Source organism: Lactuca virosa, chromosome 8 (assembly GCF_052849685.1).
Source record: "Lactuca virosa cultivar CGN04683 chromosome 8, Lactuca_virosa_CGN04683_v6, whole genome shotgun sequence".
NCBI classification, from domain to species: domain Eukaryota; kingdom Viridiplantae; phylum Streptophyta; class Magnoliopsida; order Asterales; family Asteraceae; genus Lactuca; species Lactuca virosa.
In genome coordinates, this window is record NC_136433.1 from 113,631,794 (window position 1) to 113,654,924 (window position 23,131).

The 23,131-nt window shown below is 35.9% G+C and overlaps 1 protein-coding gene across 1 annotated transcript; it reads right to left on the reverse strand.

Annotated features, from left to right (window-relative positions):
* Positions 1 to 1,687: 1,687 nt before the first annotated feature.
* Positions 1,688 to 2,933, reverse strand: LOC145133143 (putative glutathione S-transferase). Its single transcript, XM_079068075.1, has 2 exons — positions 2,529 to 2,933; positions 1,688 to 2,326 (listed from the first exon to the last, which is right to left on the reverse strand). The coding sequence occupies exons 1-2, from the start codon at positions 2,838 to 2,840 to the stop codon at positions 1,985 to 1,987; spliced, it is 654 nt and encodes a 217-aa protein (XP_078924201.1). The 5' UTR covers positions 2,841 to 2,933; the 3' UTR covers positions 1,688 to 1,984.
* Between the last annotated feature and the right edge of the window lie 20,198 nt (positions 2,934 to 23,131).

Consider the following 23,131-nt stretch of genomic DNA (forward strand, 5'->3'; position numbering starts at 1 on the left):
AACATTTATAGATTTTACAAATCGAATAACGAGAATGAACTAACTTCAATTCAAGCGGCCAACATGAACCGGATCAAGAATAAAACATTGGGTTGTAACAAAACTAAAATGGCTAGAAAGCATAACAACGTAACATTAAATCATTTAATTAACTATATATATATATATATATATATATATATATATATATATATATATATATATATATATATATATATATATATATATATATATATATATATATAAGGGAGTTTCTAACTACACAACCGGGTGTGTTAATTCAACTTGAAATATAATAAATTAGAATAACCTAATTAACATTCATATTATAATCGTGTAATTGTTGGAAAAACATGAACATAAGTTGAGAGTGTGCAATAGTTTTTCAAACATTTTTTAGGTTGATCTGACTCATTAACGAACTTATCGAATAGTAAGTCATATTTATCTAGCATTTGATTACAAACTTTCAAGAATGACTTTAAAATAATATAGAAAACAATTTAAAAAATTTAAAATCAGAATTAAAAAAATAGTAATCCACTAAAATAATCTTTATTAGTAAATAAATGTTATATATCAAAAATAATATTTATTAATATACAATAATTCAATAAAAAAAATCAAAATCCAATAAAATAATATTTATTAAATTGTGAATGTTATATATTAAAAATAATATTTTTTAACATATAATAATCCATAAAAAAAATATTTAGTCCATTAAAAACAAAATTAAGAAAAGAAATAATTAATGAAATTAATACTCCAAGAAAGTAATATTTATTAATATATAATAATAAACAAAGTTGTAAAAATGGTTCATATGGTTGGCAAAAAATTTTAATTTTGGTCAAAAAAAAGGTTTTCGTGGTGTAGTAATGGTCGAAAATTTGATTTTTTTTTATTGGTTTAGGCAAAAAATAATTATTTTGGTCAAAAAGGTTTTGGTGTTGTAGTAATGGTCGAAAATTTAATTTTTTTTATTGGTTTGGGCAAAAATTTTAATTTTGGTCAAAAAGGTTTTGGTGGTGTAGTAATGGTCGAAAATTTAATTTTTTTTATTGATTTGGGCAAAAAATTTTAATTTTGGTTAAAAAGGTTTTGGTGGTGTAGTAATGGTCCAAAATTTGATTTTTTTTTATTGGCAAGGACCTTAACCACTTAAAAAGACGAGTATACTCTTTATATTTGTTTTTTTTTGTTTTATATATAAATTTTAATGATTTTAAATAATTAAAAATTAGAAATGATCCATGAAGATAAAATTGTCATTTAAAAAAAATTTAACAACCAAGATATTAAAGTTAACATTTTTTGGACAAAAAAGTACAAGATATCCAAAAAATTGGACCACTATGCACCAAATATTTTTTGACAAAAAACACATAATTTTAACAACCATGTTAAAATTTTGTTTATGTAATGTTGCTTCATTTATGTTTTGTTTTTTTGACGTTTTATGTTTTTATGTTATTTAATTTTTGGAATACGTTATTTTAACTGTTTAACCAACTCGATAATTTGTTATGAGAGTTTTATGATTTATAAATTCATTAGTTTCTTTTTCTAAAACCACAAAATTTTGATTTCTGTTATTTACTCTCATTAATTTGATTTGATATAGTAGGTAGTCCTTTTTCACATGGAAGAAGCAACAAGCCAACAACCCATGGGCATCATCTAGTCGTGGAAGATATCTTCTTCATGAGCTCACGTTCAATTAAAAACAAAAAAGAAGCCTTGCATACAACAACATACAGAATATACTCATGCCACAAACTACATATTACAACAGCATCATTACGATTAGAACCACTTATTGCAACATCGATCCATGATTGTTACAGAAACTTTAACTTTGACAAACACAAAGAGCTTTTTCTTGCAACATCGATGGATGTTATAGACAAAAACTTCAACTTCATAAAAGTACATAACCTAAAAAACGACCAGATTTATTATTTGTAAATGCTACTTATCATTATGCCTTACCAAACCGTTTCTTGAAAAATGCAAGCAGGCGTTCTCTTGGAAGTAAGACTTGATTGACGACTTCAAGGTTGACAAAGTCATCAGCCCATTGGGTGAGTTTTGGAAACTTGTCTTTGGTGAACAATGTTTTTTCGGCTGCTTCTTGGATTATTCCAAGCCAATAGGCTATGAAATCAGCAGCAATGTCGACCAGGTTAATGTTGTCACCTCCAAAGAACTTGGTACCTTTGACTTTGAGTTCATTTTCTAGTATTTGTAGTTGCTCGCAAGCTTCTTTATCAGTCTCCTCATTTCCATTGGGTCCAAAAGCCTTATATAGTGCAGGAATGCACTGAACAAAACAAAGAATATAATCGTCAATGTAGGAACAGAAGTGTTAAAGACTATGATGCATGATCAGTCTGTTCATTTCCTTCTTCCATAATGCTGAAATCAAATCATGTGCATACATCCACTAACAATTACATAAGCATACGTACAAAAACCAGTAGCATAAATGAAGATCAGGGCAGAAGGAAATTATTAGTTATTACCTTCTCATCAATAAATTTGGCCCAAAATCGAGCAACGACCTTCTCATAAGGATCCTGAGGCAAAATCGGAACTCCTTTCCACACTTCATCAATGTACTCAACGATCAGCAGAGACTCTGAGATCGGATTTCCGTTATGAACCAGCACCGGTACTTTCTTATAAACAGGATTATACTTGAGAAGTTCGGCACTCTTGTTGCTGAGATCTTGTTCCAAGTTTTCGTACTTGATTCCCTTCATATTCAAAGCGATTTTCGCTCTGCAAACGAATGGACTTCCTGCAACGGCATACAACTTCACTTCATCCGGCATTTTCCGTCGATCTGAATCTATCAGCAACTCCTGATTTCAGGTTAGGTTTCTAAATATTATTCGGTGAACGGCCATATAAATACTACTGCGATAGAGTCACCTACCCCTCCGTCATGGTCGACGTATGTTGTAGCCTTGTGGGTTGTTCGAGCGTGTGGACGATATAATTTGATTTTTTATTATTTAATACTTATATCAATCAAAAATATTATTCAACTTTTATACACAAGTATATATTGACGACAATAAATGATATCTTGTTTTTATCTAGTGATATATTAGACTATGGGCAACATGTTATTACATGTTACTACACCCAAAAAGTGTCATGTTAGCATCCTACTCATACATGGGTGTTATAACACCCAAGGTGGAAATGGGCAACATCTAATAACATGTGATAACACCAATAAAACTTGATTTTTTTTTATGTTACCGTTTGAAACAAACGGTTGAAATTATGGCGGTTGAATAAAAACACAAGCAAAATCGCAACGTTACCTCCCGTGTTCACCATAACGCGTCATAACATAACACCTAATAACGGCTAAGGGGGGCGGTGTTCCTCCCGTTATGGCGCCGTTATTAGGCGCCATGTCACCTATAACGGGGCTTCGAGTTGCCCACACCCGTCTCTCTTATATCAATCAGTAATATTATTCAGCATTTTTACACAAGTATTTATTGACAACAGTACATGATATATAACTTTAATTTCTCTATTGAATTTCAAACAACTCGGAGCTTGTTTCTGTCCTTCAAAATGGCTGGAGGGTGACTTATGTTGGGTTAATCCAAAAATATGAGACATTTAAGTCCAGGCCAATTTTGGAAGCTTTCTTTTTAAGCATTATTTGTGTTAGTTTAGGATACTATCTGTTTTAGTATAAATAAGGGTATAGGTTTAGATTTCTTTGTTTAAGTTTTCCAGCAATAAAAACTCTTGTTCAACAAGTAATTAGAAAGCTCTCCCGTGTTTTCTTATTCCCCTGTTTTGCCCTGTTCACTTATTCCTTCCTGTTATGTTCTGTTTTTCTTAGGCAACAAGGTTGCATCACAATCATCATCATGTAGATATCTAACATTTGGTATCAGAGTGAATCTGGTGCGATGTCGAACAAGGATGGATCGGTTACACTTCAATACCCAATGCTGTCTAAGACGAATTACGCAGCATGGTCTATTAAGATGAAGGTTTACATGCAAGCGCAAGAGGTGTGGGAAGCGATCGAGCCGAAGAACCCACAAAATGCGGTGGGTATGAAGAGAGACAAGATGACAATGGCTGCCATCTACCAAGCGATTCAAGGAGGTTCTATTGACGATAGCAGAGAAGCAATCGGCAAAAGAAGCTTGGGAAACACTCAAGACGATGTACTTGGGAGCAGATCAAGTCAAGACCGCCAAGGTTCAAACTCTCAAAGCCGAATTTGAGATGCTGAACATGAGTGAATCAGAAACAGTGAACGATTTTTCTGCAAAGATAGGGAATATTGTAAGCAATATACGGGCTCGTGGTGAAACGATAGAAAAAGATTACATAGTAAAGAAAGTACTACGTACTGTACCATCAAAGTTTGTTCAATTGGCATTGACCATTGAACAATTCAGTGATCTCGACACTATGACTTTTTAAGAAGTGGTAGGAAGATTGATGGCACATGAAATTCGAATCAAGGTTCACCACGAATCTGATGAGAAAAAATTATTGTCGACACACGAAGAATGAGAAGAACGAGCCAGGAAACATAACCAAGAAGATTTGAAATCAAAGCAGTGAAACAAAAATAATAACCATGGGGGAAAGGGATGAGGTCAAGGCAACAACCAAAAGCACGTAGTAAAGAAAGTACTACGTGATGTACCTTCAAAGTTTGTTCAATTGGCATCGACCATTGAACAATTCGGTGATCTCGACACTATATCTTTTGAAGAAGTGGTAGGAAGATTGACGACACATGAAATTCGAATCAAGGTTCACCAAAAACCTGATGAGAAAAAATTATTGCTAACACACGAAGAATGGGAAGAACGAGCCAAGAAACAGAACCAAGAAGATTCGAAATCAAAGCAGCGAAACAACAATAATAACCATGGGGGAAGGGATGATGTCGAGACAAGAGTCACATTCAATGTTACAATTGCCAAGAATTTGGGCATTATGATGCATAATTCAAGAACCCAAGATGAGAAAAACAAAAATACGAAGCAAACTTATCCCAAGGTCACATCGATGAAGCGGATTTACTACTAGCAGTACTCCACAATAGTGAGCCCAAAGATGAAGTTATCTTAAACGAAGAAAAGGTGAATCTAAAACTTAAACCGGATGAAAAAAAGAAAAACCAGTCTAAGGTTTGCTAGCTCGATAATGGCGCGAGTAACCATATGACCAGGGATGAAGACAAATTCCATGAGCTTAACCGAGCGGTTCAAGGGTATGTGATGTTTGGAGACGGCTCAAAGGTACGTGTCGAAGGAAAAGGGTCAATTATATTCGAGTGTAAGAATGATGAGCAAAAGATGCTTCAAGGAGTATACTACATACCAAAACTATGTAGTAATATTACTAGCTTGGGCCAACTAGCACAAAACGGTGATCGTATCATTATGCTTGGATTATACCTATAGATACAAGATAAAAGGAATTCACTGCTCATGAAGGTAAAGCAATCTGAAAACCAACTCTATCAAATAACTTTGAATGAAATCGGACCACGATGTTTATTTAATGAAGTTGAAGGATCTTTACTCAATCAAAATCAAATGTTTGAAGAAGTATTGGTTTGTGAAAAACCGATGATTGAAGTCACCACAAGTTGGTATGAAGGATGTTTGGTAGAAAATATAGTTCATAAAAAACTATGTACATCGGTTGGAGGAACAAGAAACATGTACTCACTGTTAGGTAATGAAGTAGGCGAGTTTCAAGTTAAGGATGTTACCAGTAACACTCATCCCGAATTTGATAGAAAATACGATTCAGATTCACAAGAAGAAAAGAATATCTTAGGAAGGTTAGCTAAATGTGAGAAAGAAAAGATGGTTATGTCATATGCTACTCAAACTTCATAATTATTGCACAAGAAAAGATCGAAGTCGCAACAGTTACTTGATCCAGTTTTATGTATCATGTGTATGAGAAAAGATGTGACAAGCTGTCATAAAGATGAAAGGTGGAATGAGTACACTTCAAACGATTTTAGCTTGCCTGGTACACTACAAAGTGATGAGCCCACAACATACATCATGGACGGTGTGAATGACGATTGTGACGATGCAATGAAGGATGAGCTAAAGTCAATTGAGAAAAATGTATTTGGCAAGACTACTAGGGCTAAGGTGATAACCTTGCAGATGCTAAGGATTGGTCATCAAACATCTGTGATGAAAATGACTTTAAAGGAAAAGATATTGTTTTAAATGTTATTCCTAAATCTTATATTTATGGATGCTTGAAACCTTGAAAGAGAAAAGAACAACTCCATGAGGATGGTCAAAGTCAATTTTGTGAAAAGGTTCTAGTGAAGTCTAGGAAAAGAAAATGGAGAGCAAATAAAGATGACATTGATTTGAAGGTTTTTAGGAGAAAAAACAAGTTTAAAGACATGAGAAAAATCCTAGGAGTGAAGATGGTGCAAGTTTCTAGATTAAGGGGGAAAATGTCGAGTTAATACAGAAATATGGGACAATTTAAGTCCAGGGGCAGTTTTGGAAACTTTCTTTTTAAGCGTTATTTGTGTTAGTTTAGGATAATATCTGTTTTAATATAAATAAGGGTATAGGTTTAGGTTTATTTATTTAAGTTTTCCAGCAATAAAAACTCTTGTTCAACAAGTAATTAGAAAGCTCTCTTGTGTTTTCTTATTCCCCTATTTTGCCCTGTTCACTTCTTCATTCTCGACTATTGTTTTCCAATCGGCTGTTTTTGCATTAATTGCTACTTCATCAGTGTTCTGTTTTTCTTAGGAAATAAGGTTGCATCAGGTAGATATTTAACATTATTCCCCAGGTTCGCGAATCGTAATCGTATTTTTGCCTTTTGCAGTGGTGGCTGGACATTGAATGAAAAACTCGAAAAAAGAAAATTAGAAGAGCTTAAATCCAATGTGGATGAGATTCACATGAAAGCCGAAGTTGCACCTTTGAACCTGGAGTTGGTTATTTAGTGAACAAGATTAATCGTAGCCCAACCAGATTTTCTTTTTTGTTTTAAATGATTATGGAAGTTTTCTTTTTTGTATCGATGGCTTCTTAAATCTTCAAATTACAGACTAAATAGGAGAATATCCGAAAGGTCCCAAAATGGATAGGGGGCATTCACTGCACGTCTGCACCTTAACGCAGTAAAAGCCAGATTACTACATGATGTGGTGATACCACACCCATAACCTAATAAACAAGACATTAGCAAGAAAAATAATCCAATCATAAGGAGTTATCGATTATTGAAACATAGTATTTTAACCTTTGAAATGTAACATATTTTATGGTTATTGATATTACATTCTAAACAATATATGTCAAGATCAATTGCATGGATATGTGCATTGGCATAATGAAAGAGCCTTTCTGGTGCTAACACAAAATCCCACACCACCTGTCATTTGTTTACATTTCTCATCACAACGTTTGGTATAACACTCGAAAGAACAAGGCCCTATTGACATATAACATGTCACACCCCCGAACTGGGACGACGAAAACGTCCAGGGGCGGGTGACTTCATCTTGAAATATCATAACAATTGGAAATGAATGAAACATAGCAACCATCATCATCATACATTTAAGATAACAACATACATGGTTTACAACATTGTGTTTGTTCAAAAAAATTACATCCCAAAATGATAAATGTATGATGAAATCAAAATACAACATTCATTCAAAATCCATAGATGTATAGAATCCGACTCACTGTGTTCCTGAGAATACAAGTCGTTTGAAAAGCGTCAACATATAAAATGTTGTTGAGTTCATAATTATGCTTTGTAATAGTTTGTAAACCTCCAGAAAATCCAATATTTTCTTGTAAAAATAGTTTGTGAGTCTCGTTTTAAATCATGTATAATTGCATGTGTATTCTTTGTTTATCTTGTTTGAAAATGTATAGAGAGTGATTCCCAGAAAATTCTGTATTTTCTGTTTTATGAGAAATTGTGGCCTTAAACCCTAAGACCGGAGTGATGTGGCTAGTTACAAAATAGTCGACACAATGTTTGTACTTTGTAAAAATGAGTGGTATGTATATTTAGCGTAAATCTTATAATAATATTGTTATTCTATATGTGAGTCGTTATAACCAAACTAATATGACGGAGTGCCTGTCTTGACGTTCTTCAGACGTCGGTTTCTGAGAAGATATTTGTCACCTTAGACTGGACTGTCTTGCTGCAGCGAACAGCTAAGGTGTGGGGTGTCAACCCCGTATAGATCTATACACAAACTCCCGTTATCCCTCCAGGAGACTCTGGTTATAACTACAGGACTTACGGTGTACACTAAGTGGGTACGACGAAGGAATGTCTCACATGAGTCCTAACAGAATTTAAGCATATATTAAATCCCATTATTTAATGTTATAAATAGTGTTACTAATACAAATTTACGATTGCAGTTTAAGACTTGCAATAATTCTTGTCGCAAATCGTACAGTTTACTGCTTGTGTTAATAATAGTTCATTTTTTTCCATAATGTCCCACCATAAAGTCAAGTGTATTTGTCTTTTTGCTTAATTCAAATCCGTAAACACCTTAAAATGGTGGTGTTTACGTGCTAGATGTCCCCTAGGATGGAGTTTTCGCCCAAACCTTGCTTCCTTAAGGAGTTTACGCCCAAGTATTTGATTCCTAAGGTGTTTACGCCCCAAAGGTTGGTCCACCAAAGGGTTTACGGCCAAACCTTTCTCTTAAAGATGTTCACGGCCATACCTTTGGTTCTTAAGGTAGTTCACGGCCAAACCATGGCCCATTAGAGGTGTTTACATCCAAGCATGACCCCAATGGAAGGGTTTACGTTCTTGGATGGTTCCTAGGAAGATGTTTATGGTCTTAGTTAATAGAAAAACTCAAATATGTTGTCCTTATAGTTCAAGTGTTCAAGATTGTGACACAATTACAAGTTCTGATGTCCATAACATGTGATTCTTATTTGGTTTGCAATTATCATTAGGGCTTAGGGTAACATGAATTCCAATTATGTATTATTCATCTTAATTGTATCATAGCTAAAACATTCATGTATATAAGACCCTTGGGCCTGGTTTTGACTTGAAATTTCTAGTTGTGACATTATACCTCCGTTAGAGGGAATTTCGTCCCTAAATTCTTTCGAAAGTTATCCTTAAGATCTAGAGAATAGATGGGGGTATTTCTGCATCATTTGATCCTCGCATTCCCATGTGAATTCAGGTCCACGTTGGCACTCCATCGAACCTTCACAATTGGAATGCGACATTGTTTCGTATGTTTCACTTCCTTATCCATAATTTCGACCGGTTCTTCAATGAACATGAGGTTTTCATTCACCTCAATCTCGTCGAGTGGAACAACGAGAGTTTCGTCCGATAGGCATTTCTTTAGGTTTGACACGTGGAAGACAGGATGTACGTTGCCAAGCTCCGATGGTAGTTGTAGCTTGTAGGCCACCGGACCGGTCCGGGCAAGGATCTCGAATGGTCCGATTTATCGTGGATTTCACTTTCCCCGCTTTCCGAAACGTATCATCCCTTTCCAAGGAGAGACTCTTAGTAGTACGCGATCTCCTACTTGAAACTCCAGCTGCTTTCGTCTTTTGTCTGCGTAGCTCTTCTATTTGTCCCGAGATGCTTGGAGCCGTGCCCTGATTTGGACGATTTTCTCAGTTGTTTCCCGGATGATCTTAGGTCCTGTGAGGGTGCTGTTTGGCAGTTGTCCTCTTGCCAGTTGGGTGTCTCCTACCTCAGCCCAACAGAGAGGTGATCTGCACTTCCGACTGTACAAGGCCTCAAAGGGAGCGACTTTAACGCTTGTGTGATAGCTGTTGCCGTAAGAGAATTCGATTAGTGGCAAGTGGGTATCCCATGCCTTGCCAAATTCTATTACACAAGCTCGGAGCATATCTTCTAGTGTTTGGATGGTTCGCTCACTTTGACCGTCGGTCTGGGGGTGGTAGGCAGTACTCATATCCAGCTGAGTTCCCAATGCTTTCTGGAGTGACTGCTAAAATCGTGAGGTGAATCTACTATCTCGGTCAGAGATAATAGATATCAGTACTCCATGTAGTCTGACCACCTCCTTTATATAGATCTGTGTTAGCCTCTCCATTTTATATGTTTCCTTTATTGGTAGGAAATGGGCGGATTTAGTCAACCGATCGACAACCACCCAAATGGCATCCAGTCCGTCAGTCGACTTAGGTAATTTGGTTACAAAATCCATTGTTATTCGTTCCCATTTCCACTCGGGTATTACTGGCTGTTGTAATAATCCTGAGGGCTTCTGATATTCTACCTTAACCTTTGCGCAAGTCAGGCACTTGCCCACGTAGGTAGCAATCTCAGCTTTCATATTAGGCCACCAATAATGTTCTTTGATATCCAGGTACATTTTGTCTGAACCCGGGTGGACGGAGTATCGTGTCTTGTCCGCTTCATTCATGACTACGTCTCTGAACCCTCCAAATTTTGGGATCCAGATCCGGTCCATGAGATAGTAAGCTCCGTCCTCTTTGATTTTGAGATTCTTTTCCATCCCACGTAAAGCTTCGTTTGCGGCGTTCTCCGGCTTCAAGGCTTCCAGTTGAGCCTCCTTGATTTGTAAAGATAGGTGGGAATGGATGGTCATCGTTAGTGTTTTTACTCGGCGAACCGAGTATTCCTTTCTGCTTTAGGCATCGGCCACCACTTATCCTTGCCTGGATGGTACTTGATCTCGCATTAGTAGTCGTTTAACAGCTCGAGCCATCGCTGATGCCTCATGTTTAGTTCTTTTTGATTCAGGATATGCTGGAGGCTTTTGTGGTCTGTGAAGATGGTGAACTTTGTATCGTAGAGGTAGTGCCTCAAAATCTTTAGGGCGAAGACCACAACTCCCAGCTCGAGATCATGGGTGGTTAGTTCACTTCGTGGGTCTTTAGTTGTCGGGATGCGTAAGCTATCACTTTTCCGCGCTGCATAAGTACACAACCTAACCCTTGATTGGACTGTCGCAATACACTACGAAATATTTCGTTCCCTCAGGCAGAGACAACACAGGAGCACTACAGAGGTCTTGCTTCAAGGTTTGGAAAGCAACGTCTTGTTTGGCATCCCAGTTGAAGGGCACGCCTTTCTGGGTTAGAGTGGTGAGGAGCTTGGTGATTTTGGAGAAATTCTGAATGAACTTTCTGTAATAACCAGCAAGACCCAAGAATTGTCTGATCTCCGTTGGCATCCTCGGGGTTGTCTAGCCCTCAATAGCTTTGATCTTGGAAGGGTCCACATGAATCCCTTCTTCACTGACTACGTGTCCCAAGAAGTCCACCCTGCGAATCCAGAACTCGCATTTGGAGAATTTTGCATAAAGCTTCTCCATCCTTAGAGTTTCCAAGACCTACCATAGATGTTGGTCGTGTTCTTATTTGCTCCGAGAGTAAACGAGTATGTCATCGATGAAAACAATTACAAAGTTGTCGAGGAACGGTCGACAGACTCGGTTCATTAGGTCCATAAATGCTACGGGTGTATTCGTTAGACCGAAGGGTATTACCACAAACTCGAAGTGTCCGTAGCGGGTTCAGAAGGCAGTTTTGGGGATATCTTCTTCTCGGACCCGTAGTTGGTGATATCCGGACCTTAGATCTATCTTGGAAAAGTAACTAGCTCCTTGAAGCTGGTCGAATAGATCATCAATCCGATGGAGAGGGTATCGGTTCTTGATAGTGAGCTTGTTTAACTCCCGATAATCGATGCACATTCTGAAAGATCCATCCTTCTTCTTGATAAACAAGACCGGAGCACCCCAGGGTGAGAAGCTTGGTCTTATGAATCCTTTTCCTAGGAGTTCGCTCAATTGGCTAGATAACTCCTGCATTTCCGCAGGGGCTAACCTATAGGGTGACTTGGAAATTGATGTGGCTTCAGGTATCAGTTCAATCCGAAATTCGACCTGTCTTTCGGGAGGTATTCCTGGGAGATCTTCGGGAAATACGTCTGGAAAGTTACATACCACCGAAATATCCTTGATGTTCTTTTCCTCTTTCGGTTTGTCCACTATGTGGGCTAGAAAGGCATGATTCTTCTTATGCAGGCACTTTTGTGCCTTGATGTATGAGATAAGACGAAGGTTTGCACCGGGTTTATCTTCGTAGATGATAGATGTTTCGTTGGTGGGTAGGTGAAGGCGAACGGCCTTCTCGTGGCACATAATATCGGTATGGTGGGGGCTTAACCAATCCATACCGATGATTACATCAAAGCTTCTAATATTAATCGACATCAAATTGATTTGAACGAGTGGTTATTTAGTGTTAACATGCATCCTACGTAAATGTCTTTGGTTGTTTCAGTCTTCCCATTAGCCATCTCCACCGTAAAGGCTTCACTTAGATTTTGGGGGTTTTGATTTAGTAGGTGTTTGAATTTATGACTCACGAAACTCCGCTCAGCCCCACTGTCGAATAAAATGCATGCATAAGTATTGTTGAGGGGAAATGTACCAGTGACTACAACCGGATCTCGTACCGCCTCACCCTGCCCCAACGTTAGGACCCTTCCAGATCCCTCAGCACCCTGGTTGTTGGCTTTTGGACAATTCCGCTTGAAATGGCCAGCCTCCCCACATCCGTAACACGTGCGGCTGGCCCCAACATTGTTGGGTTGAGGGTTGTTTTGTTGTGGAGGCGCTCTGCAATACCGGACAGTGTGCCTTTTTCTATTGCCATTTGTACATTGGAAGTCCTTGCATGCCCCGATATGATGGAAACTACACTTGTCACACTTTGGGTGGGAACCTGCATAGGGCCTTGCAGGTGCTGGTGTGGTTGTTGTGGTTGCAGCTGGGGTTTGTATGGTTTGAGTGGTAGCAGCATGAACTGCTACTGTTTGTTGTTTCTTAGAAGAATCTGAAGTTTGTCCCCTATTTCTTTTACTTCCCTTTCCTTTTGTTGATGTCTTGCTTCTTGGTCTTTGCATCTGGAATCTCGGTGCCCTTCTTGTTCCCATGATCATACAGCTTTTGCACCAGGCGCTTTGTACTATCGAACGTTTCAGGGTTGGCAACAATCATGTTTCCCTGAACTGGAGGAGTTAACCCCCAAATAAAGCATTCGATTTTCTTGCCTTCAGAGGTTATCATCCCTGGCACAAGAGTGCCAGCTCACTGAACCTAGCGATATAGGCTTCAACATCGGAGTTTTGTACAGTAAGGTTCCAGATTTCTTGTTCAAGCTTTTGTACTTCCCCACAAGGGCAGTACTCAGCCAACATCATCATCTTGAGATCCTCCCAAGATATAGCGTTTTCAACTGGAAGAGTTAAGGCCTTGACATGGCCATTCCACCATGATAAAGCCCGATCAGCAAACGTACATGCAGCAAACCTCACCTTGCTTTCTTCTGGACAATCACAAATTTCAAAGATGGATTCAGTTTTATCAAACCAACGTGTTAAAGCTATCACTCCACCGGTTCCGTTGAAAGTTCTGGGTTTCGCATTGGTAAAATATTTATAGGTGCAGGTTATTGTAGGTCCTTGATTGGCTCCATGATTGGAACTTCCCGTTCCCTGACCATTTCCACCCCCGTTGTGGATGTGAGCCAATGCTGCAGTAACTGCAGCTGAGACTGCTGCCTGGAATGCAACAGAGTTCATCTCCGGCGGAGGCAGCGGTGGTGGCGGTGCTGTCGTGTTGTTGTTTCTACGAACGTACCTTCGAGGCATCTTCTGTCATGGAACAGAAGGATGATGAGTACATGATAGTTTTTTTATTCCCTTAGTGTCTAGCGGTTGCGGTGATTCAATTTGTGCTTATAAGTGAAATCATACAATGTCAAGAAATAATGATAATAGAAAACATAGCAGATAACAACATCACAAATAAAACACACACTTGTTTCATTACTGATAAAAGCTTAGTACATGTTACGTGAAAATTTGGTCTTTATAAGACCTACAGTACACCAGGATAAAAGTCAAACAGCATAACAACCCTATCGAGTAGTGTAATCACTTAATCGAAGGGTTAGCCCTACATACACGAGTAAAAGGAAAATGAGATCACATTAGGAGCAAGCAGTGGGTAGGATGGGTACTACTCACGGCGGGAGGTCTCCGGTGGTGCTGATGACGAAGTAGATGCTCCCTGGAGTCTGGCCAACTGGCGCTCGGTGACACACAGCCTGGCTTCTAATGCCGCCTGTCGCTCCTGGTAGTCTCTCACTACCTCCTGAGTCCGCCTCTCGGCCCTCTCAATGGCTGCTCTCATCTGGTTCATCTGATCGGTGGTGTCCTGGGCTTGATTGCCGATATCTCGGGTCCTCCTGACCATCACGGGGTGGGCGTGGTCCGCGGGCCCTCCATGGCTAAGATCGAAAAATCCTTGGTCCATGCTGAACGGTGGTCGCAATCCCTGCTGTTTTCTCTACCTCCAGATGTCGTGAGCCCATGGAGGCGTAGGGCCATTGGGGCCCATCCGATGTGCTGGCACTCGTGCCATGTAAGGCGGATTGATGACTTCGGACTCCGCATCCGAGTGATCTTCCTCGATGTCCTCGTCACTAACATCCAGCTCTTCCTCCCTAAAGTCTACCTCGGGTGTTTTGAGTTCCACTTCCAACTCCTCTAGGTCTTCCTCTGGTTCTTCCTCAAGCCATCCTCCATTCCCCTGATTGGGGAAGTAGGGATCTCCAGGAAGATGAAAGCCGGCCATAGCGTCTGTACGAGAATATAAGCACAAAAGGAGATATAAGAAAATACAATAAAGGTTACACTTACTGCCAAAATACTCCTATAGTATTTAATTGTTTATGTTTGATCCCTTAATCTTTTGGGTATTAGGTTGACAAGTTTTAGATTCGTTATCCATCCCGATCACTCCCAAACACATGTTGGTCGTATTTTGAATAAATATAGTTGATCAGGCTATATTTATCCCTAATACGATTACATAACTGCCTGGGTTTAACCGTGATGTCTAACTCTTCTAAAAACTTTTAATTGTTTCTTATTTTTGTTCAGAGTGTTTTAGTCCCATTGTATTTATAGTTGCATATCTTGTATGATTAGATATGCTAGTTCACTATACACAATGCTCTGATACCAATCTGTCACACCCCCGAACCGGGACGACGGAAACGTCCGGAGGCTGGTGACTTCATCTTGAAATATCATAACAATTGGATATGAATGAAACATAGCAACCATCATCATCATACATTCAATATAACAACATACATGGTTTACAACATTGTGTTTGTTCATAAAAATTACATCCTAAAATGATAAATGTATGATGAAATCAAAATACAACATTCATTCAAAATCCATAGTTGTATAGAATCCGGCTCACTGTGTTCCTGAGAATACAAGTCGTTTGAAAAGCGTCAACATATAAAATGTTGGTGAGTTCATAAGTATGTTTGTATGAAAACTTTGTAATAGTTTGTAAACCTCCAGAAAATCCAATATTTTCTTGTAAAAATAGTTTGTGAGTCTCGTTTTAAATCATGTATAATTGCATGTGTATTCTTTGTTTATCTTGTTTGAAAATGTATAGAGAGTGATTCCCAGAAAATCATGTATTTTCTGTTTTATGAGAAATTGTGGCCTTAAACCCTAAGACCGGAGTGATGTGGCTAGTTACAAAATAGTCGACACAATGTTTGTACTTTGTAAAAATGAATGGTATGTATATTTAGCGTAAATCTTATAATAATATTGTTATTCTTTATGTGAGTCGTTATAACCATACTAATATGACGGAGTGCCTGTCTTGACGTTCTTCAGACGTCGGTTTCTGAGAAGATATTTGTCACCTTAGACCGGCCTGTCTAGCTGTAGCGAACAGCTAAGGTGTGGGGTGTCAACCCCGTATAGATATATACACAAACTCCCGTTCTCCCTCCAGGAGACTCTGGTTATAACTACAGGACTTACGGTGTACACTAAGTGGGTACAGCGAAGGAATGTCTCACATGAGTCCTAACAAAATTTAAGCATATATTAAATCCCATTATTTAATGTTATAAATAGTGTTACTAATACAAATTTACGACTGCAGTTTAAGACTTGCAATAATTCATGTCGCAAATCGTACAGTTTACTGCTTGTGTTAATAATAGTTCATTTTTTTCCATAATGGTCAAAAATAGCCCGTTATTTACCATAGTTGCCAAAATAGCCCATCTTTATCATAAGTGACAAGAATAACCCATTTTTAATATTGTTGTTAAAAACGGACCAATATTACTGTAAATGGCAAGAATGGCCCAATATTATCAAATAAGGCCAATTTTATCAAAATGTTTAAAAAATGGCCCATGTTTACTAAAAAGTCCATTTTCGGACCATTTTTACTAAAATGTTCAATAAAGGCCCAAGTTTATCAAAAATGCTCCAAAAATGGTCCATTCTTACCTTTAAGGCCAAAAATTGTCCATTTTTAGTGAAACTTCCATATTTTATCATTTTTTTTCATGTTTTCATGCCAAAAGTTTTTTTAAAACATATTCTTGGACTAATTTTTGTGATATTTATCATGCATCAAGTGGAACAAATTTCATTTAGAAGCTAGATTTCATTTCTAACAACATACTATGTTAACTAAGTCCAACAACTTGAGATATAACCAAAAATCTCGAGTTCTTGGACTGTTAGCATGGATTTCACAACATTTAACGCACATATCATACAACACATGCACATGCAAGCAAATATACAAAGATTTATACAAGACTTTGACTTGTATTCCCCCCCCCCCCAAAGAAGGCAAAACTCGAAAACAAGGGGTATGAAGCTCACCTTGGGTAGTTGAAGGGTGTAGTTGAGGTGATGAGAGGAGATATTTGATCCTAAACACTTGGATTGTTTGATGAACTTGTGAAGATTATGACACCCTAGAGTTTTTAACACATAATGCTATGTGTAAGTAAAAAGAAATTAGCAAGATAAGGTGTACATTCACTGGTCAAGTTGAATCACTTACGTGGGTTTAGGGAAAAGCCTTTGAGAAATTTGTATCCTAAGGACTTGAAGCTTGAACTCTCAGAGAGTAAACTTGGGATTTCTCAGTAAAGGAAAATGAGGAATGTGGTATGGAAGAAGATTTTACGTTCCTTAATAAGAGAGTGAAAGTTGACATGATGTTTACTTGGGTTAGTGGAAGAAGATCTCGGGTCCTCCTGTCGCAAATCGTACAGTTTACTGCTTGTGTTAATAATAGTTCATTTTTTTCCATAATGTCCCACCATAAAGTCAAATGTATTTGTCTTTTTCCTTAATTCAAATCCGTAAACACCTTAAAATGGTGGTGTTTACGCCCTAGATGTCCCCTAGGATGGAGTTTTCGCCCAAACCTTGCTTCTTTAAGGAGTTTACGCCCAAGTATTTGATTCCTTAGGTGTTTACGCCCCAAAGGTTGGTCCACCAAAGGGTTTACAGCCAAACCTTTCTCTTAAAGATGTTCACGGCCATACCTTTCGTTCTTAAGGTAGTTCACGGTGAAACCATGGCCCATTAGAGGTGTTTACGACCAAGGATGGCCCCAATGGAAGGGTTACGTTCTTGGATGGTTCCTAGGAAGATGTGTATGGTCTTAGTTAATAGAAAAACTCAAATATGTTGTCCTTATAGTTCAAGTGTTCAAGATTGTGACACAATTACAAGTTCTTATGTGCATAACATGTGATTCTTATTTGATTTGGAATAATCATTAGGGCTTAGGGTAACATGAATTCCAATTATGTATTATTCATCTTAATTGTATCATAGCTAAAACATTCGCGTATACAAGACCCTTGGGCCTGGTTTTGACCTGAAATTTCTAGTTGTGACATAACAAGCATCGGCAGGATGCATACGAGCTTTGATGGTAGATTCGTCGATTGCACTCGCCAATACCATGGTTGTGTTATGTTCCATTTCAAAGTTACAAAAAGAAAAACCGAAATTAAAACAACTAACACTTTAATATCTCTTACTCGACTTGCATTACATACTCTTATCAAAAACTAATATATGTTGTTATACAGAAACAAAACGCGAATTTTGCATAATTGATTCAGAGTCAGTCATTTTATTAAAAACTATAGTATTTAGACATGTGTAATAAATAAAGATAAAATATGAACCCGATGTGAAAGTGGAACATACGCGATCTAAACTTTCATCAAACTAAAATTAAAGAAGTTGTTTATACCTAAAACACTAAAATGAATGAAAATGATGTACATAGCTTTAGCAATAGCCATGATGATCACTTAAAAGCAATATTAAAGAATTGTAATATTGAGAAAATATAATAGGATACCTATATTTATAATGTTAAAAAACCATTGTTTAAATTATATTTATGTAATTTCTCAAAATATATTAGACTTGAAAGGAAAGAACAAATTAAGAAAAGGTATTATGAAAGATTTTGAAGTACCGACTAGTTTTTATTAAACTATTATAAGACAATGTAACATACTTATAATAACATGTTTAGAGGAAATAATCGTCTATAAATTAAATCTTTAAAACTTTTGTAAAGTAATTTATTTTTCATGCAATTATTGAAGATAAATATCAAAATCATCTCAATGTTATTAAGCATTTTACAAAATCTAATAAAAGTATTATATTCTAAGAGCACTATCATCATATAAAACTTCATTTTGTACTGGTATAGGAGGACTTATGACTAGCTGAATCTGCCAAACTAATAATATAAGTTTTGATTCAATATAGTGTTTAATGTGTGAGCATATAGCATGTGTTTGTTTGATTTTCATATAGTCGTTGCATTTCAAAATCTTCAGAATATAATCATAACTTTGGAAAGATAAGGGTGTGTTAAGTTACGAAAAATGGCTTGTTTTATGAAAAAAAAATCTAACAACAGTGGAAATATTGAAAACGCACATCTTTACTATAAAAAAAAATTCTGAAAATTTTCAAGAAAACAAGAATTTTCCATTTTTTTAAAACTGACAAAGAACTTCGAAAGTGATAATTATTGTTTTTCACACTTTTTCAATTCTAAGAAATTCTAAAATATAAACACACACTCCATCCTCACACAAATACACCCATACACACATCCACACCCCCACCTCATATCCACCACCCACCACCTATCGTACGTTACCCTAATCGCACCCCACCCACCAACTACCCTACCCTACCCCTATCCTTATCACACCCTCATCCCTACCTACCTTTATCCCTACCTACTCCCGCCTCCACCCATATCATACTCACCCATATTATCCCCACCCTCACACCCACCTCCACCCACATACCAACCCCTCCCTAGCCATTTTAAATTTGGTTCAAATACTATTGTAGATTTATTTATTGACCTGCTACATTCTTTAGAAATATTTTTGTTTTATAAAATAAATATTGTCTTAAAATTTCATGAAAGTATAAAAAAAATGTAAAATAAGTTTAGAAAATGCGGGTTTGTATGTATGTGGTGATAAGGGGGTGGGTAGGTGGGGACGAAGTGGGTGCGGTGGGGTCGGATGGTAAATGTTTAAGTGAGGGGTAGGTGCGGTTGTGGGCTTTGCATAGGTTGGAGTAGGGTTCAAATATTTATACCTATGTTAAATATTATATTATTTGAAATAACAAAAAATAAAAAATAAAAACCGATAGAAAAAATAAAAACTCAATCAGTTCTAACTAAACGTTTTTTTCTAAACATTTTACGGAAAAATAAACGTAATTCATTTTTCTAAAAACTAAAAACGGAAAATGTATATACAAGAGCCTAAATGTTCCAAAGTAAGAATTAATGTGAAAACTAGAAGTTATGGTGCTATTGACTTAATAAATTGTCAACTCTAATACACTTCATCAATTGGAAAATGGAAAAATTGTGTTTGGTAAATGAAATTGCAACCGCGTTTTAATTAAATATGATTTTTTAGAAAACAGAAAATTTAAAAGAGTTTTCAGTAACTTAACTAACCGAAGCCTAAATATTTGAGAATAAAGATTAATGTGCAAAATAGCGTTGATGGTGTTGCTAGCTAGATAAATTGTCAACGCCAACACCTTACATCAATTGAATAATGCGAGAATTTTATTTGGTAAATCACATTGCAACCACGTTTTCACTAAACATGTTTTCTAAATTTTCTATTGAAATTAAAACTCAGTTTGTTTTCTTCTGAAACTAAAAATGGAAAATGGAAAATAGATTTCCATAACTAATCGAAGCCTAAATTTTCAAGAGTAAGAATTAATATGCAAACTAAAAGATCTAGTATGCTCAAGAATCATATTAAATTGATATTGCTAATTAACATATGATTCTAATGGGTCACACTAACAACAACTTGATACAATTGATTATTTATTAGAAATTGATTTTAATAAATATCCAATAAACTCGTATAATTAAATTGGAAATTATTTATTTCTTGGAAATAATAATTTTTTTAGCAATTAACATTACATAATTTATATGGTATGAATTAATAAGTCATGTACAACCTTTTGGACTAGTTAAATCCTTTTGTCTTTTACATAAAGACAAAATTTATATTTTATAAACTTAGAGTTTATAAAATTTAAACAATTCCTCTTCCTTTTTAAGGGATGACCGAAAATTGACAAGAAGACAAGGGAATGAGTTTTTTACTTATTTAATCAAAAGTAATAAGAAGCATGAGATACATTCTATCTAGTAGAAGCATGGGTGCTTACTGGTTAAAGACCCATGTATATTGTGCATGCTATATAAATAAAAGAAAGGCTTTCATTTGTCTTGTTCTTCTTATGCAAAAACCGTAACATGCATCTTATGATGCATGTTCTCTCACTTTTGATTATCTCTTGAAGATATTACTTGCTTTTATACTCTCTTGAAGTTCATACTTTGGTTATGAACTTCAAGATTAAGAGATTATGAGTTTTCTTACAAGACTAGTGTTTTAAATCAAGTTGACAACTTGTTGGTGTCTCTAAAGTTCATCATTCTTCATCAACTTCCAAGCCTCCCAAGAGGATCCAAAGAACTACAAAGGTTGTGATTTCTTCATATTCTTCTTTGGTATTTGTTTAAATCTTTCTACAACTTGCAAGATAATCCTTGGTAGGTTTAAATTTGTTTTATGTTTTTCCAAATTATAAAGTATTCCGTTGCTAAATATTATGTTTTGAAACTAGTTTTTGAATAAAAACCTAACAATTGGTATCAGATCCACCTTGCAAGTTTGGTTAGATTTTTTGATTTTTGGAAATCTTAGTTTTTGGAGAATATGGATAAATTGGTTTTGTATAAAAACAAGTTCATACATATTTTCCATGACTACTTTATCATTGTTATTTTTTTATGTGACAAAATTTTCATGCATCTTTTGTCATTTAAAGTTGTCTTAGAAAAACAAAAATTGTTTAATGTGTATGTTGATATGTATGATGTGCATAAACTAGCCAAGAACCATTATGTTTGTTGTGTTTGTTGTTTTTATTAAAAAAATGGTTGTAATAATTTATTTATTCATATGGTATATAATAAATTAAATATGCTAGTTTTCTTGGTTTATTTTTCTAAATAATAGATTAGTTGTTAGAAATAATTTATTTGTACAAAAATGAAGTTGGAGCCATTTTTTGAAGACGTAAGTGCAATTTTCGCAAGTATAAGGTGTGTAGGATTTTCGGTGACAGTTTGCAAATTGTCGCTAAATGTTGTTGTTGTTGTTGTCGGCAGATTTCTCACAGGGCTGTTGAGCATTTGCGACACTTTCTGTAGCAATTTCTGAAAGTGTTGCATATTGCTGAAATATTGCTTTAAAGAAGTTTTCCTAATCTTTTGCAAGCAATGGATGTTTTCTAAAGTGTGAGTTTCTACAACAACATTACAAGAAGATTTTTTGGTCCCTTAAAATGTCCCTTTAGGAATGGACTTGACATTTTTGTGTTTGCTCAGAACAATGTCATTAGTTAGTTATGTTTATGCACATATATTTTTATGCATATTTGTGTTGTTTATTCTACGCAATTATTATGTGTGGTTGATAAATTAGTTTTTCACATGCTAAAATAAGTTTAGACAAAATAAACATCACATGAAGTTTGGTTTTCAAAATTTCTAACGTGGACATAAGATGTAACAAGTTATTGGTTTAAAATAAAATCCGGTTTTATAAAACGTTAATAACGTTAAATTTTGAAATACTTAAATATAATTTTTAAAATGGTAATTTTTATAACTTATACAAACTCCAAATATATAAGTAATAAAAGGAAGTTTTATTAAAGATATAAAAGGTTCAAATGCACTCAAACTTAATACCGGTTATTAAAATTCAATCGCGTCGAATTATATAAAAACTACTTTTTATATAGAACCTTTAAAAGGAATTCTTTTGAAAATTGGTACCATGGTTTATTATATGCGTGTAATAACCATGATACCATATGTTTTTAAAACTAAAATTATAAAACATATAAAAGACCCTTTTTACAAACCTCAAATCTATGCAATCCGTTTTGAAGAGCACTTGCACATCTCTTATATGCACTAGTGGGATAAAGGATACCTAACCGTTGGTGTTATCTTTAGATGGTCGGGGTGTATTTACAATTTCTATAACCTAGTTATAGGTCGATTACACATGTTTTTCAAATTGGATGATTTGATCGGAAATCTTTTGTAATAAAGGATACCTAAGCAAAAGAGTTCTGAGGCATAGATGTGATCAAACATGTCTAATTAAATTTGTTATTAGCGACCCCATAAATCTAGGAATTATACGGTAAGATATAATTGATAATCGATATCTACCGAGTTGAATTCCAATGGATGGGATAAAGGATACGTAACCATTTATTTGTTTTGCAACTTGGATCCTAGACTATGATAATTAATGTTTTTGGAAACTAAAAGGGTATAAATTATCAGAGTTTAAATATTGAAAATACTGAATGATTTTTTTTTTAAATTTTGTAGTTAAATAATCCATTGTCATTACCATGAATTGTCATTTTCTTTAATGACTTAATGAAACATAACATTCACTAGATACAACTTCAATGAATGGGTTCATGTCTTAAGAGACAATCTCACAAGAGATATGAAATTGTATAGACTTAAAGGTCCTAGTCCTAAACTATT

What these genes read in the sequence shown, in the direction of transcription:
- LOC145133143 (XM_079068075.1), bottom strand. Translation starts at nt 2,840, where the DNA reads ATGCCGGATGAAGTGAAGTTGTATGCCGTTGCAGGAAGTCCATTCGTT. An exon ending in CCAAATTTATTGATGAGAAG is followed by an intron (nt 2,327 to 2,528) that starts GTAATAACTAAT and finishes TGTTTTGTTCAG; the next exon opens with TGCATTCCTGCACTATATAA.